Below are 15,310 nucleotides of genomic sequence, written 5' to 3' on the forward strand. Positions count from 1 at the left end.
GCTAAAGCCGGCTCTCAGCTCCAGTGACAGCCATAGAAGGTAAATAAATCCCAGAATAAAAGAAAAAAAGGAGAGGTTGGGAGCTTCAGTTGCCTGCCAGCCTGAAAACGGCCCTCAGCCCCTCACCCAGACTGGCCAGGCACCCCAGTGGGGACCCCCACCCTGAAGGGGATGTGACCAGCTGCAAACAGCCATCATCCCCTCATCCAGGCTGGCTAGGCACCCAAGCAGGACACCCACCCTGATCCAGGACACCCTTCAGGGCAAACCAGCTGGCCCCCACCCGTGCACCAGGCCTCTATCCTATATAGTAAAAGGGTAATATGCCTCCTGTCACCGAGATCAGCGGAGCCGAGAAGCCTCCTGGCACCGGGATCAGTGGAGCCTCCCAGCACTGGGATCAGCGGAGCAGCGAGGCCTCCTAGCACTGGGATCAGCGGAGCCGCGAAGCCTCCTGGCCCCTGGAGCAGCGTGACGGGGGGCAGCGCCCAAACCCCCTGATCGCCCTGCGGCTCTGTGTGTGACAGGGGGCGGGGCCACAACCTCCCTATCTGCCCTGCTCTGTTCGTGACAGGGGAAGGCGCCCCAACCCCCTGATCGGACCTGCTCTGTGTGTGACAGGGTGCAGCACCCAACCCCGCCATGGGTCCTGCTCTGTGTGTGACGGGGTGGAGCCTCAACCTCCCCATCGGCCCTGTCCTGAGTGTGACGGGGGGAGTGCCCCAACCCCCTGATCGGCCCTGCTCTGTGGGTGACAGGGGGTGGTGCCCCAACTCCCCTATTGGCCCTACTCTGTGCGTGACAGGGGGGAGCTCCCCAACCCCCTGATCGGCCCTGCTCTGTGTGTGACAGGGTACAGAGCCCCAACCCCTCTGATGGGCCCTACTCTGTGTGTGACATGGGGCAGCGCCCCAACCCCCTGATCGGCCCTGCTCTGTGCATGACAAGGGGTGGCACCGCAACCTCCCCATCGACCCTGCCTTGAGTGTGACAGGGGGTGGCACCCCAACCCCCCTATCAGCCCTACCCTGAGCGTGACTGGGGGTGGCATCGCAACCTCCCGATCTGCCCTGCTCTGTGCATGACAGGGGGCAGAGCCCCAACTCCCCAATCGGCCCTGCTCTGAGCCCGACCAGGGGCTGCACCTAGGGATTGGGCCTGCCCTCTGCCACCCGGGAGCGGGCCTAAGTCAGCAGGTCGTTATCTCCTGAGGGGTCCCAGACTGTGAGAGGGCACAAGTGGGGCTGAGGGACAACCCCCCCGCCAGTGCACAAAGTTTTGTGCACTGGGCCTCTAGTTATTATATAAAAAGCACCTGTAAACATATGAGCTACAGACAAGAGGTTGAAGCAAGTATCTTGCTGAAATCTACATTTGGTGGGCTAAAAGGACATAGCAAATTCTGTGAAATTGATAAGGCACCTTACTGACAAATGTCAGTGCCAAAAAGCACTAACTACCTACTGTATAAAATGTTTTAAATATTTATCTGAATTCATACTTGCACATCATATTTGGACTGTAAAACTTGTAAAGAGAGGTATGGAGACCAAAAAGGCATTATGTTCTATAGACCAGATTTCTCCTGTCACATACATTGTTGAAAATACACTTAACTGATCCAAAGCATACTTTCTGGAAAGAAGACATTGCTCTTAAAATTAGCAAAATGTCTGAGTTAAAGCTTAAAAGTGCCCACAGCCACCAGAAGCTCTAAACTAACGATCCCTAGAGGTTATTCTTCCCTGAAGTAATTTTTCAAAACTAAGATAATGGAAGATACTTACTTATAAATCATTATCTTTTTAATTATTTAAATTTTATATAACATTAACAAATATTTTTATTTAATTCTAAGAAATTAAGATAAACTAGATTAATTCTGAAGGGAGCCAGAGAGTTAGGCTGAAGCAAATTTCTTCTTAGAAGATTTAGAAAATGAAATATTTGGTTTATTTATCATTAAAGACACACACACACACACACACACACACTCTCTAGAGGCCCGGTGCATGAAATTCATGCACTTAGAGGGGGGGAGTCCCTCAGCTGGGCCTGAGCCCTCTTGTAGTCTGGGAGCCCTTGGGGGATGTCCCACTGATGGCCTAAGCTGTCAGTTGGACATCCTTAGCGCTGCCGTGGAGGTGGGAGAGGCTCCCGCCACTGCCACTGCACTCGCCAGCTATGAGCGTGGCTGGCTGAGCAGCACTCCCCCTGGGGATGTGTAATGACCACCAGGGGTCAGCTTCTGTGTTGAGCATCTGTCCCCCCGGTGGTCAGTGTGCATCATAGCGACCAGTTGTTCCATGGTTCGGTCAATTTGCATATTAGCCTTTTATTATATAGGATATATATATACACACGCACATCTGTACATGAAATAACCCATTTGATTTCAATTCTATGTGGAGTAAAGGTAAAACAATCGGACAGCAAGTGAATGAGAACAAAAACCAGGAACTCTAAGTAGGAATGAAACCTATAAAAGGTACTTTTGTTCATCAATTTTTATGCAAAGTATTTTTCGTTTTTAATATATCAGATTTCTCGTTATTAAAATTAGCATGCCATGTGAATTTGCTCCTCATCCAAATTCACCAATGATACAAAGATTATACATATATTTTTAAATTTTTTAAAAAATATATTTTTATTGATATCAGAGAGGAAGGGAGAGAGATAAAAACATCAATGATGAGAAAGAATCATTGATCAGCTTTCTCCTGCATGTCCCCTACTGGGGATTGAGCCCACAACCTGGGCATGTGCCCTTACCAGGAATCGAACTGTTGGACCTTCAACCACACCGCCTGGGCCAAAGATTATATTTTTAAGGGAGTTAATAACAGTACCTTAAATTGAGCACTTACTGTTTTATTTTGCTGTTTTCTATAATTATTTTACTTCTCTCAACAACATGAGGTAAGTACTCTCATTACCTCCATTTTATAGATGAATAAATTAATGATTAAGAAGGTGACTTGTTCAAGGTCACTTTTAAAATTACCAAGTGACAGAGCTGATATCTAAACCTAGATTCTAACTCTGAATCACTATACTATGTTCTCATCTCTTAACTACTAAATATACTGCCTCCCTTTAGACAAAGTAGGAAACAAAACTCCACAGGAATTTTCTTTTTGTATTTTTTCTATTGTGTTTGTATTGTTCTCAGAGCATTTGAGGTTTGTTTGAAATCCAAGTAAAACAAACTGTTTCTGACAAAATATATTAGCTGGCAGTGAACAGGGCAGAGACAGAAGAAAGGAGTTAAGCTAAAATATTTGCTGACAACAGCCTAACATATTTAAATAACTGCCAAGAAATTCTTGTTCTATAAGTCAGCCAGAGATATTTTAGTGCTGCCCATCAATAAAGTAAAAATAACAGCTCTGGACTGTACTATCTACATATAACAAGGCAAATATTCATTCGAACTGAATATCTATGTGCCAGGCTCCCAATTCATTTAGCTCTAAATCTGTTTCAAATGGTAAAATTCCTAAGGGCACGAATTTCTAAAATAATGCTTATACCTAAATTTTCCATCACAAGGTTGAGATTTCTTAACATCCTGAAAACATCTTTTTAAAAAGCCTTTATGTATCCCACCCACTGTATGGAATAGTTGCAAACAACTATCAACATTTTTAGAAGAACCTACTGGAGTCATACTTTACAGCAGCAGTCTCCCCAGTCTTGCCCTATGGAACCCGACATATTCGGGAACCAGACCTCCATACTGCAGTTGCCTTGATTAGTAGAGAAGCCTTGATTACCCATTGTGGAAAAAGAAAGGGCAACACCCCAAGGAACACTGCTATTTTTTCCCATCCCAGTGAAAAATACCAGAATTACATATGGTCTTTATTTTTTTTCCTTTGAGGTATGGTTCACCTTTAAGAGACAAAAGGACAAACAATAAAGAAAGTAAACTGATATCCCAAAGTGTTATTTTATTCCAGAGATAAAGAATTTATATTACATATACTAGAAAACTTCAATACTGTTGCTCAACTCTAAGGCACACAATAATAGCAGTGGCACCGATGAGATTAATATGCATTTACTGTGTGACTACATCTTATAATGACAAGAGAAAAGCTGGAAATTCCCATATTTCAAAAGGCTACTACCTTGCTGAAAAGTTAAGCTATAAAAATGACTTACAAAAAGATCTTTGAAAATTCACCTGACTTAAAGCTCTGGGTTCTGGAACTGCTACAAATTCCCCACTTTACTACAGTCTACTTTACTTTAATAATTTATTAATATTAAGTGAGAGTACTCTTTTTTAAAAAAATATATTTTATTGATCCTTTACAGAGAAGAAGGGAGAGAGATAGAGAGTTAGAAACATCGATGAGAGAGAAACATCGATCAGCTGCCTCCTGCACATCTCCCACTGGGGATGTGCCCGCAACCCAGGTACATGCCCTTGACCGGAATCGAACCTGGGACCTTTCAGTCCGCAGGCCGACGCTCTATCCACTGAGCCAAACCGGTTTCGGCAAGTGAGAGTACTCTTAAATGAAGATGGATGTTTAAGATTCATCAGTCTTGGTTTCTTTAAGAAATACTGAGTTTTGTCCTGGCTGGTAACTAAGCTGGTTAGAGCATAGTCCCAACACACTAAGGTTGCAGGCTCGATTCCTAGTCAGGGGCAAATACAAGAATCAACCAATGAATGTATAAATAAGTGGAACAACAAATCGCTGTTTCTCTCTCTCCTTTTCTCTCACTCTAAAATCAATTTTAAAAAAAAGAAACATTTGAGTTTCAAGTAGAATTTGTCTTGAACAATCAAGATGCCAGCATACAAAAATTCCAATTTTCAGGAAAAAGATAATTTATTTTCTCTGCTCCCAAAAGATTTATTTCATTTCCTACCCTATCACCATTCTGTTGACACCACACAACACCACAAAGAACAAACAGAGAGGAAAAATCATTCAACCAACAAGTGTTATCTCATAGTAAGTACATCAATAATACAATCTGCATTCCAAAACAATGCTATACAAATTAATTTATCTTGATCATGCTTCTATTGTCATCTGTTTGTATAATAAGGAAGCAACTGGTGGAAAAGGAAAAGCAAACTGTTTTATGAACTGGTGACTGATAACTTTGCAGTAAGTTATCAGAAATTCTGCATTCTACCTTGAAGCTTGCTCCATTGCTTAGATGAACATTAGACCCCTGATGTTTCATTTAAAAAAACCAACTCCAACCTCCCAGATGCGAGGGCACCAGGCTGAATAAACTACATGGGAATACTTACCTAGAGCTGTAAAATCAGAACCAGATTTGAATAGAGCTGAAGCAAGGAGCTGAAACTATAAAAGAAAAATAGAAGCAAATTAGCTAAGCACATTAGAGAAAAATAACTTCTCTAATTATGACTATTCATTAGCCACTGTATGCCTCTACATTTAAGTCTATTTACCAAAGAGTGGCAAGAAGAACACCACCCTATCTAATAAAAGAGAAACATGGTAATTAGCCATACATCCGCTACCCTTCCCATTGGCTAATCAGGGCGATATGCAAATTAACTGCCAGCCAAGATGGCGGCCGGCAGCCCGACCAGGGGCTGCACCTAGGGATTGGGCCTGCCCTCTGCCACCCAGGAGCGGGCCTAAGTCAGCAGGTCGTTATCTCCCGAGGGGTCCCAGACTGCAAGAGGGCACAGGCCGGGCTGAGGGACACCCCTCCCCCCCGAGTGCACAAATTTTTGTGCACCGGGCCTTTAGTATAATAATAAATAAGAATAAATTGATTCACATACAACTGTAAACCTATGTTTGCCCACCCTATATATAGTTCTTTATATATGCTGGGTCTCAATCCTCTGTCAGAAATATTTACTGCAAACATTTAGTCTATGGCTTGCCCAGTTTTTAATAATGTCTTTGAGATTTTAATTTTGTTGAAGTCCAATTTATCGAGTTTTTTCTTTTATGATTAGTGGCTTTATGTCATGTCCAAGAAATCTTTGATCTATCCCAAGGTTGTGAAGATAGTCTAATTTCTTCTTCTTTTTTTTTTTTTTAATATTTCATTGATTTTTTACAGAGAGGAAGGGAGAGAGATAGAGAGTTAGAAACATCGATGAGAGAGAAACATCGATCAGCTGCCTCTTGCACACCCCCTACTGGGGATGTGCCCGCAACCAAGGTACATGCCCTTGATCGGAATCGAACCTGGGACCCTTCAGTCCACAGGTTGATGCTCTATCCACTGAGCCAAACCGGCGAGGGCTCTTCTTGAAGTTTTTATTGTTTTGAGTTTTATATTTAGATCTGTAATCCATCTTAATTTAAATTTTTATATAAAATATGAGATAGGGGTTGAGATATCAGCACATCTGTTAAAAAGACTTTCCTTTCCCCAATGTACTTGGCACCCTGGTCAAAAAAATAAAAATAAAAACCAATGGATTCCATTGATGTGGGTCTATTTCTATACTCTATTCTGTTCTACTGATCTATCTGTCTATCATAATACAGAGTTCTGAAATCAAGTAGTATGAGATCTCCAACTTTTTGTTTTTTCAACATTGTTTTGGCTAGTGCAGGACCTTTTTGAATTTCCAAATGAATTTTAGAATTAGTTTGTCGATTTTAACGACGACGACAGAACCCAAACTTGCTGGCTTGTTTATAGGGTCCACATTAAATTAAAAACCAATATGGGGAGAATGAGCATCTTAACAATTTTTAGTCTTTCAATCCATAAATGTGATAGGTCTCTCCATTTTAGGTCTTATTTAACTTCTTACAACAGACTTATAACTACATATTTAATTATTTTTTATATTAATATAAACAGGTTTTTACATTTCCTCTTCTAATTGTTCACTGCTAAGAAATATAAGAATAATTCCTTTTTCCCCTATACGCCTTGCGTTCTGTAACCTGGCTAAATTCACTTATTGTTTTTGCAGACTGCATGGGCTTTTCTATGTACACAAAATGTCATCTACAAGTGCAAAGAATTTCACTTCTTCCTTTCCAATCTACATGCTGTTTATTTCTTTTTCTTACATGCAAATAGAGGATGTCTGTTGACACGTTTTCCATAGATGCCCTTTATGAGACTTAGAAAGCTTCTTTTTATTTCTAGTTTGCTAAGAATTTTTATCATGAATGGGTTTTTAATTTTGTCAAGTGCCCCTTTCTTCATTTATTGAGATGATCTATGGTTTTCTTCCTTTATTCTGTCAATGTGGTGAATGACTGATTTTCAAATGTGAAGCTAACCTGTGTCCTAGGATAAGCCCCTACTTGGTCATTGTGCATTAAACTTTTTATATATTGATAGATTCAAATAGCTAACATTTTATTAAGAATTTTGCATCTGTATTCATGAGGTATTGGTCTGTGATTTTCTTTGCTTGTAATATATTTGTTTTTTAATCCTCACTCAATGGATACTTTTTCCATTGATTTTTTAGAGAGTGGAAGGGAGGGAAGGAGAAAGAGAAAGTGAGAGACAGAAAGAGGGAAACATCCATGTGAGAGAGATGCTCTAGCCACTGAACCACACTGGCCAGGGCTTTTTGTTGTGTTTTTATATCAGAGTTAAGCTGCTTCATAAAAGAATTTAGAAAGTATATTGTCTTTCTCTGGTTTCTGAGAGTCTATGTGTAGAAATAGTGTTTTCTTGTAATTTAAATTGTTGATAGAATTGAATGATACAGCCATTGAGGTGTAGAGTTTTCACTATTAGTCATTTTTCAATTACAAATTCAATCTCTAATTGACATGAAGTTCCTTTAAGATTTTCTAATTCTTCTTGTATCTGCTTTGATAAGTTGTGTTTTTTAAGGAATTTGTCCATTTCATCAATTAGCAACTTGTTGACAAAGTTATTAATAATGTTTCCTTATTACCTTTTAATGTGTGTAGGATCTGTAATGATTTCCTCTTTTCATTTGTGATGTTGATAATTTATGTTTTCACTTTTTTTCCCTGTCTTCCCAGGGGTTCACCTATTTTATTCACCTTTTCAAAGAGCCAACCTTTCACTTTTAAAATCTTTTCTATTATTTGTTTCTATTTTACTAATTTCCTATCTCCTACTTATTTTGAGGGTTAATTCCCTTTTCTAACATCTAAGGTTTATTGGCTCTACATATAGAAGGATGGAAGGGGCGGGGGAAACCCTGTCGTTTAAATAATGTTATTAAATTATGGGTCTAGGATTTTAACAGGTACCAAGTGATATACAATCTGAGTAAATCCAGACCTCTCCTCCAAATTCAGACTTGAATATCTAACTACCACTTCAACATCTCAAGTTGGCTGTTGCAGAGACATCTCAAACTGAACATACCCAACATTAAATTCCTGATCCCGGTCAGGAGTCCCCACCCACTACTACAAACCAGATCTACCCAGTGCATTTTCATTTGGTTGATAATAACTCCATTCACTCAGGTAAAAAACTTTGGAGTCATTTATTCCAAATCCTATGTCCAATCCATCATAAAATTCTGTTAGTTCTATTTTTAAATATATTGAGAATCCGATCTACTTCATTTCTCACTAATTCTACGAGTACTACTTGGGTCTGAGCTACAATAATCACTTGCTTAGATTTCTACAATCTCCCCCATGAGTCTCTCTGCCTGAATCCTCATTCTCCTTCCTTCATCTATCCTCAATACAATAGAGTGATATAAAATATAGAGCAGATTATATCACTCCTCTGCACAGTACTCTGAACTAGCTTTTAATTCATTCAGAGTAAAAGCCAAAGTTCCAGCAATGGCTTACTAAATCATTCACAATCTCCAATTCCTGCTCTTACCTCTCTGACCTCATCTCTGATCACTTACCCATCTCACCTCTACTACAGCCACAATGGCCTCCTTGCTGTTCTCCTAAACAAAGTCAGAATGCACTTAGCCTTGGTTCTTTGTTCTAGCCCTCCCTTAGCCAAATTATTGTCTTAGATCACTTCCTCATATCCTTCAAGTCTTTGTGAAAATCTCTTTTCTAAACGAGGTCTATTATAATCATCCTATTTAATACAGCAACTGCCCATTTCTCACCCCTTTGCATTCTGATCTCCCTTTACCTTTTTATTCCTCTTGTGACTAGAAGAATGCCTGGCATACTGAAGGGACTCAACACACATCTGTTAAATTAATGACACCAGTACTCTGGAAGTTCAGCAGAAATTTTCTTAATAAATAATGTGCAATACTAGCTAAAACTTGCTTTTCTTGCTTTTGTTTTTTTTCTCTATTATAGAATCCTCTCAATGATGGAATTAATTTAGGCATCCTTTCCTTGGGTCTTTCCTTGGGGGAGGGGAATGTCATTTTCATAATCTTTACTAGAAGCTCATCACTAATTTAGAACCATGTTCTGGAGACTGGACAAAAGCAACGAACCATTTGGTATATAACCACTATTTCCCCAATAACATGATGATCACCATCATGATGATAAACACCCCCCCAAAAGAAAATTCTAAAAACCACTTTTAGTTGCTGTATAACTTAATATAGTGAAAATTTTATAAAGTGTACATAGAGAACAAAAATAAACTACTACATACAGAAAGTATTGGATAGCAATAAGGCCTTTCTTGATGAGTGGAATGATTTCTTAAAAGGAAAATGAAGATCTATATAGCTTACTAAAAATATTGTAAGTGTATATACTAGAACCATCATCATGAGATTTCTTTCTCCAAAACAAAATCCATTCACACATTAAAAAAATAATAATAATAATCGCCCTAGCCGGTTTGGCTCAGTGGATAGAACGTCAGCCCGTGGACTGAAGGGTCCTGGGTCCGATTCTGGTCAAGGTCACATGCCTGGGTTGTGGGCTCTATCCCCAGTGGGGGGCATACAGGAGGCAGCCGATCAGTGGTTCTCTCTCATCATTGATGTTTCTATCTCTCCCTCTCCCTTCCTCTCTGAAATCATTAAAAATAAAAAAATAATAATCTTACAAAAAATTAATGTCAGGATGTTTTCAGTTTTCTGTTACATAAGATCAGACAGAGGAATATCTCAGGGTAAGGGTATTGTTTTGAAAAAGTTCCTGAAGTGATTCGGATGCTGAAAAACACATGCACAACATCATTTTAACTAACTTCTACTAGGGCTTAACAATTCTTAATAGATAAAACTTTTAAGAAATAGAGTGGAAGTCTGTGGCATACAAAATCGTCATTTGAGACTATTAAAGAAAGGAGACAAAGAGAAATCCACAACCAAAATTTTAAAAATTGCTCTGTTTGAATCTGGGATAACTCCCCGTCCTGGTTTTCCCAATAGCTTAGCATTAAGAACAAACTGTCCGTTTTCTTTGGCCTACTTGCAGCTGAAATTATTTACTTGGCAATATTTTGGTTTGGTTTTTTAAAAATTAGAGAAAAATTAATGTTTCCAGGTTCTAGCCATTTTAGACTATGGAGAAAACAGTATCATGAATTGACTGAAGACTCAAGGAAAAACAACTAGCTATCTTCCCTTGAGAACCCCCTAAAGTATGTCCTGATGATTCTCCATCTAGTGAAGGGTTGTAACCAATACTAAGAGAAATAGAAATTATTTTCACAGTAGGCAACTATGAAAGAGTATTTCTTTGTTTTGTTGCCAAGGACAGGCGGGCTCTACTGCTTGAAAGTACAATGAACCTGGTGCCTGAAAGTGATTCGATATTAAATCTGAAACCTGTGCTGAATAGAGAAAAGCACTGCTTGATGTTGCTATTACAAAGCCAAAGCAAAGCAACAGCTAACAGAGAAATAGTTTAAGGGATAGAACTACATATAATTAGCACCAATTCTATGAGTGGAAGATAAAATGGATTATGGTTCAGATGTTACTAGATGAACTCTGAATAAGAACAGTCATCAAAAGGAAAATATGACAAAAAGAATCTCAGAAGCTAGTAGTAAAACAGGCTATAAAACCATGAAACTTGTTGCAGGTATATTCACACAAATAATAATATTAGATCTTTTGCTTCCATCCATGTTAGATCACAACAACAACAACCTGAAAAGTAATGATCTGCTATTAATTTCTCAAACTTAGGGACCACTGACAAGTGAAGTTAGTAGCTACAGTCAAGCTATCCTGATACAACATTTGCATAATTAACTATCAAGGCAGCAAGGATTCTACTCCCATCAACCTCTTTTCACCTTCTCCCTACAGAAAAGGGGAGTTTGTTTTCTTTCTTTCAGAGTATCAACAGAAAAGTTTATAATGAACCATTATGTAATCCCTGAGTAAAAGAAGCATGGGACTATGGGCGTAAAATTTCTATTTTCTTCCCAATGCATAAAACTAATATCTAAATTAAAACTTTGTACCTGTTAATCCTGTTCTAAATGGATCAAGGGTTTTGTGTGTGACTTGAATGTTATATCACATGAAAATAAGCCTATTTAATTTTTATTTCATCTGCTCTGTCATTTTTAATATTAGAACCATCATATTTTTCTTTAAACATCTAAGAGCAAAATCAGCAAATATAAGTTGGAAAAACTTTTTTTTTTAAACTCAATTTCTGAAGTTTATTAACACCTTTACCTCTTTTGTCTCTTCTGGGTCTGAATGATCCACAGTTATATAAAGATCGTTTTGTAAATATTTCAGAGCACTAAGAGGATCCATTTGGGCCTTTTCTTCAAACCTAGAAAATGTAAAAAAAGAATAATAACTGTCTGGAGTTATAAGAAAACATCAGAAATGTCTTTCAGAGCTAGGACACTGTATAGGAGGAGTTATTTGGATATCTAAAAACCCTGCATTTGGGAATCCAGAAATGAGAAGACTGTCACATAGATACTATAAGCTAAGATAAAATCAACGATAAAACAGTAAATATGTCAAATATTTTACATAAACTGGGGGGCGGGGGGAAGCCAAGTATGTTTCATAAAAAACAAATAGAGATAAAATAAAAATATTTTATTAGATTTGTGTAATATCCTTCTCCCCCCTCCCCCCCAATGGAGGTGCTTAACAGATACTTTAGAAATAGAAATGAGTATAGTTTCTTTTAATGAAATATCATTCATACTGATTAGATAATTTTAATAAAATTATTTCCATGCCTTAGTCAGTAATAACAATACCAACAAACTGCAGCAACTTCTCAGGCCTTTGTCATGTGCTAGACACTGTATCAAGCATATATCACCTTGTTTATCCTCACAATAATATATATATATATATATAAAGCCTAAGCAACCGGCCAACCAGCCGACCAGCCGGTAGCTATGATACGCACTGATCACCAAGGGGCAGACGCTCAATGCAGGAGCTGCCGAGCGACAGCAACTTTGCAAAGTGCCCTCTTGCACTCCAGAACCCATAGGGGGTTGTTGGACTGCTGGTTTCGGCCCAATCCCCACAGGCCAGGCCAAGGGACCTCACCCGCTGGAGGGACCCCGCTCACTCTGCAGATAGATGCCCTTCGAGCCCCGCCGCTGCCCCAGGTGCGGCAGGCCAGGGAGGGACCTTGGGAGGTTGGCTCCAGGGCATGTCTGGCCCATTTCACCTAGTCCCGCCCTGCCGACCACCTTCTAATTAATTTCCTTTCAATATGCACGAATCCATGCACCGGGCCTCTAGTAACTCTATGATGACAATAAGTATTATCATTATTTAAAAACAAAACAAAACAAAAAAACAGATGAGAAACTGAGACCTGAGAATAAATTTGGCCAAGATAAGAGCTAGTAAGTGGCAGAAGCAGAATCTAACACAGGACTATCTGATTCCAAGCCTGAAAAGGAAAGAATGAGATCTCTCTTTCTTAAAAAAAATATATTTTGATTTTTTACAGAGAGGAAGGGAGAGGAATAGAGAGTTAGAAACATCGATGGGAGAGAAACATCGATCAGCTGCCTCCTGCACACCTCCTACTGGGGATGTGCCCACAACCAAGATACACGCCCTTGACTGGAATCGAACCTGGGACCTTTCAGTCCAGAGGGCAACGCTCTATCCACTGACCCAAACTGGTTAGGGCATGATCTCTTTAAAAAAAAGTCTGTTTGGGACTATCTATTTAAATAAGATAATGTCCTTTTATTATAGCATAACTATATAAGGATTTACTTATAATAAATTTGTATGCTTTTTAAATGTTCGGAGAGAAAGAAAAGAAGACATTTAATTTCATTTGGAAATTGAAAATAATAAGCTATTCACAATGGTATTCAGGCTGATGGCCTCAATAATTTCCTATCTTTAGAGCTAACCTTAGTGATAGGGTTACCTGTATTTCAGGCAGGGCAAAGACTATCAAAATATTACAGTTCTCTTGTACCAGACAGTACCATGACTGTCAGCTGGCCTTACGAACCTCAGAGGAGAGTTCCTTAGGCAGAGATCATGTTACTCTACCATCTTGTCCACAAGTTAGACCTGAATTTTGGCACCTGAGCCAAAAGCAATCACCTCAAGCTTAAAGAGCAGTTTAAAAGTGGCCTGGCAGAATTATTCCCAATAGGGATACTCTCATAGGGAACTCTCTCTAAGAAGATACTCTCTCTCAGAGAATCAGAATGTGAGATTCACAGGATACTTTATAAAAGGCAGACAAAACAGAAGGTAGTTAACAGCAGACATGAGATAATAGATTCCTTCCCTCCCTACCTATCTACCTACTTATCAACTGAAGTCAAAGAGGTGAGTAGATAGTTATCTATCATCTATCTATCCGTCCGTCCGTCCGTCCATCCATCCATCCATCCATCCATCCATCCATCCATCCATTCATTTACTGAAGCCAGGAGGTTGAGGGGAAGCAGAGTCAGGAGTAATCAGTAGAACAAGAGAAGCAGGGAGAAAGAAGCAGAAAGAGAGAGGCTCAGTTACAAGAAACACTACTCTACTTAGCTACTAGCTACTAGAATTGGTCCAGTGTCCTAAACAATTCTCTCCATATGTTTTAGTGTTCAAATGCTGAGAAACTGCCTTAATTCTCATAATAAATTCTCTTTCAGTGAGGTCTCCTAAGCATGTCTTTCTCCTTTGCAACCTGAAATAACCTAACCAAAACACACCTACCATCCTATTAAATCCAGTAAAGAGATCAATTTTCCTGGAAGTTATGTTTTCTCTCTTCCTTTTCTAAGCTTTTTTTGGCTTGCAAAAATTTATCACTGGGCTTGTGTTTGCAGTCTAGAATTATATTTCAGCCAACAATTCTGCCCTGTAAAAGGAACAGGAATTAACCCTATTAAATTTCTTTTCTTTTGCCCCCTTCTATGCCCCAATTCATAAACAATTTTGGAAACTTGGAAACAGTTTCTCATCTGTTTTTTTGTTTTGTTTTGTTTTTAAATGATGATAATACTTATTGTCATCATAGAGTTACTAGAGGCCCGGTGCATGGATTCGTGCATATTGAAAGGAAATTAATTAGAAGGTGGTCGGCAGGGCGGGACTAGGTGAAATGGGCCAGACATGCCCTGGAGCCATATATATATAAAGTGGCAGCACTTTATTTACTATATTACATGGTACCATTAAGAACCAGGAGACACTTTCTTGGCATACAATATACTTCTCTCCTTCCAAACTTATATTTTATTGAAATAGAAGAAATAGTTGTTTCCCATTAAGAACAACAAAAATAAATAAGCCAGCACAGCAGCACAGGGTAAGCTTTTATATAATGAAAGATCTGGTATCTAATTTAATATAAGATTTGAATTAAAAAGGTAATTTTCATGTTCAACTCAGAAATCAACTTCTATCTATTCCAATGTAATAATGTCCCTCAAACTCCAAGTCATTTTAAGAGGTGGTAGAAAAAAAGAGTCTATTTTTTTCAAATGTCTAAGATGGGCCTTTTATTTTCAGTTCAATTTAGTAGACAAGATTCTTAAGATGCTCTAGCACCGTGGTTGGCAAACTGTGGCTCGCGAGCTACCCTCGGCTCTTTGGCCCCTCGAGTGTGGCTCTTCCTAAGCCTTAGGAGTACCCTAATTAAGTTAATAACAATGTACCTACCTATATAGTTTAAGTTTAAAAAATTTGACTCTCAAAAGAATTTCAATCGTGCTGGCTTATTTATTTTTGTACTGTTGATATTTGGCTCTGCTGACTAATGAGTTTGCCAACCACTGCTCTAGCAGTTACCCTTAACTATTCTTTTTCTCATACCCATATCAAATCCATCGAGAAATTCAGTTGTTGCCACCTTCAAAGTTTATCCGGAATCTTACTGTACTTTCTGGATCTCTTTTATGGAGTATCCCTTCCTCTGCCTTCCCTCAAACAGTGGTGGTCCTCAGATAATGCCCTACATCCCTT

At 39.1% G+C, this 15,310-nt stretch overlaps 1 protein-coding gene across 5 annotated transcripts in view; it reads right to left on the reverse strand.

Annotated features, from left to right (window-relative positions):
- The window catches only part of MKLN1 (muskelin 1), a 301,088-nt gene that overhangs the window by 4,052 nt on the left and 281,726 nt on the right, over positions 1–15,310 (reverse strand). For all 5 annotated transcript variants that reach the window (XM_023753515.1, XM_006088336.3, XM_023753519.1 and 2 more), the window contains 2 exons: positions 11,570–11,672; positions 5,285–5,339 (listed from right to left, as the gene is read on the reverse strand). In XM_023753515.1, coding sequence (XP_023609283.1) covers positions 5,285–5,339; positions 11,570–11,672 — 158 coding nt within the window. The remainder of the gene's footprint in view (positions 1–5,284; positions 5,340–11,569; positions 11,673–15,310) is intronic.

The sequence above is a fragment of the Myotis lucifugus genome, unplaced genomic scaffold (genome assembly GCF_000147115.1).
Source record: "Myotis lucifugus unplaced genomic scaffold, Myoluc2.0 scaffold_46, whole genome shotgun sequence".
In the NCBI taxonomy this organism is placed as follows: domain Eukaryota; kingdom Metazoa; phylum Chordata; class Mammalia; order Chiroptera; family Vespertilionidae; genus Myotis; species Myotis lucifugus.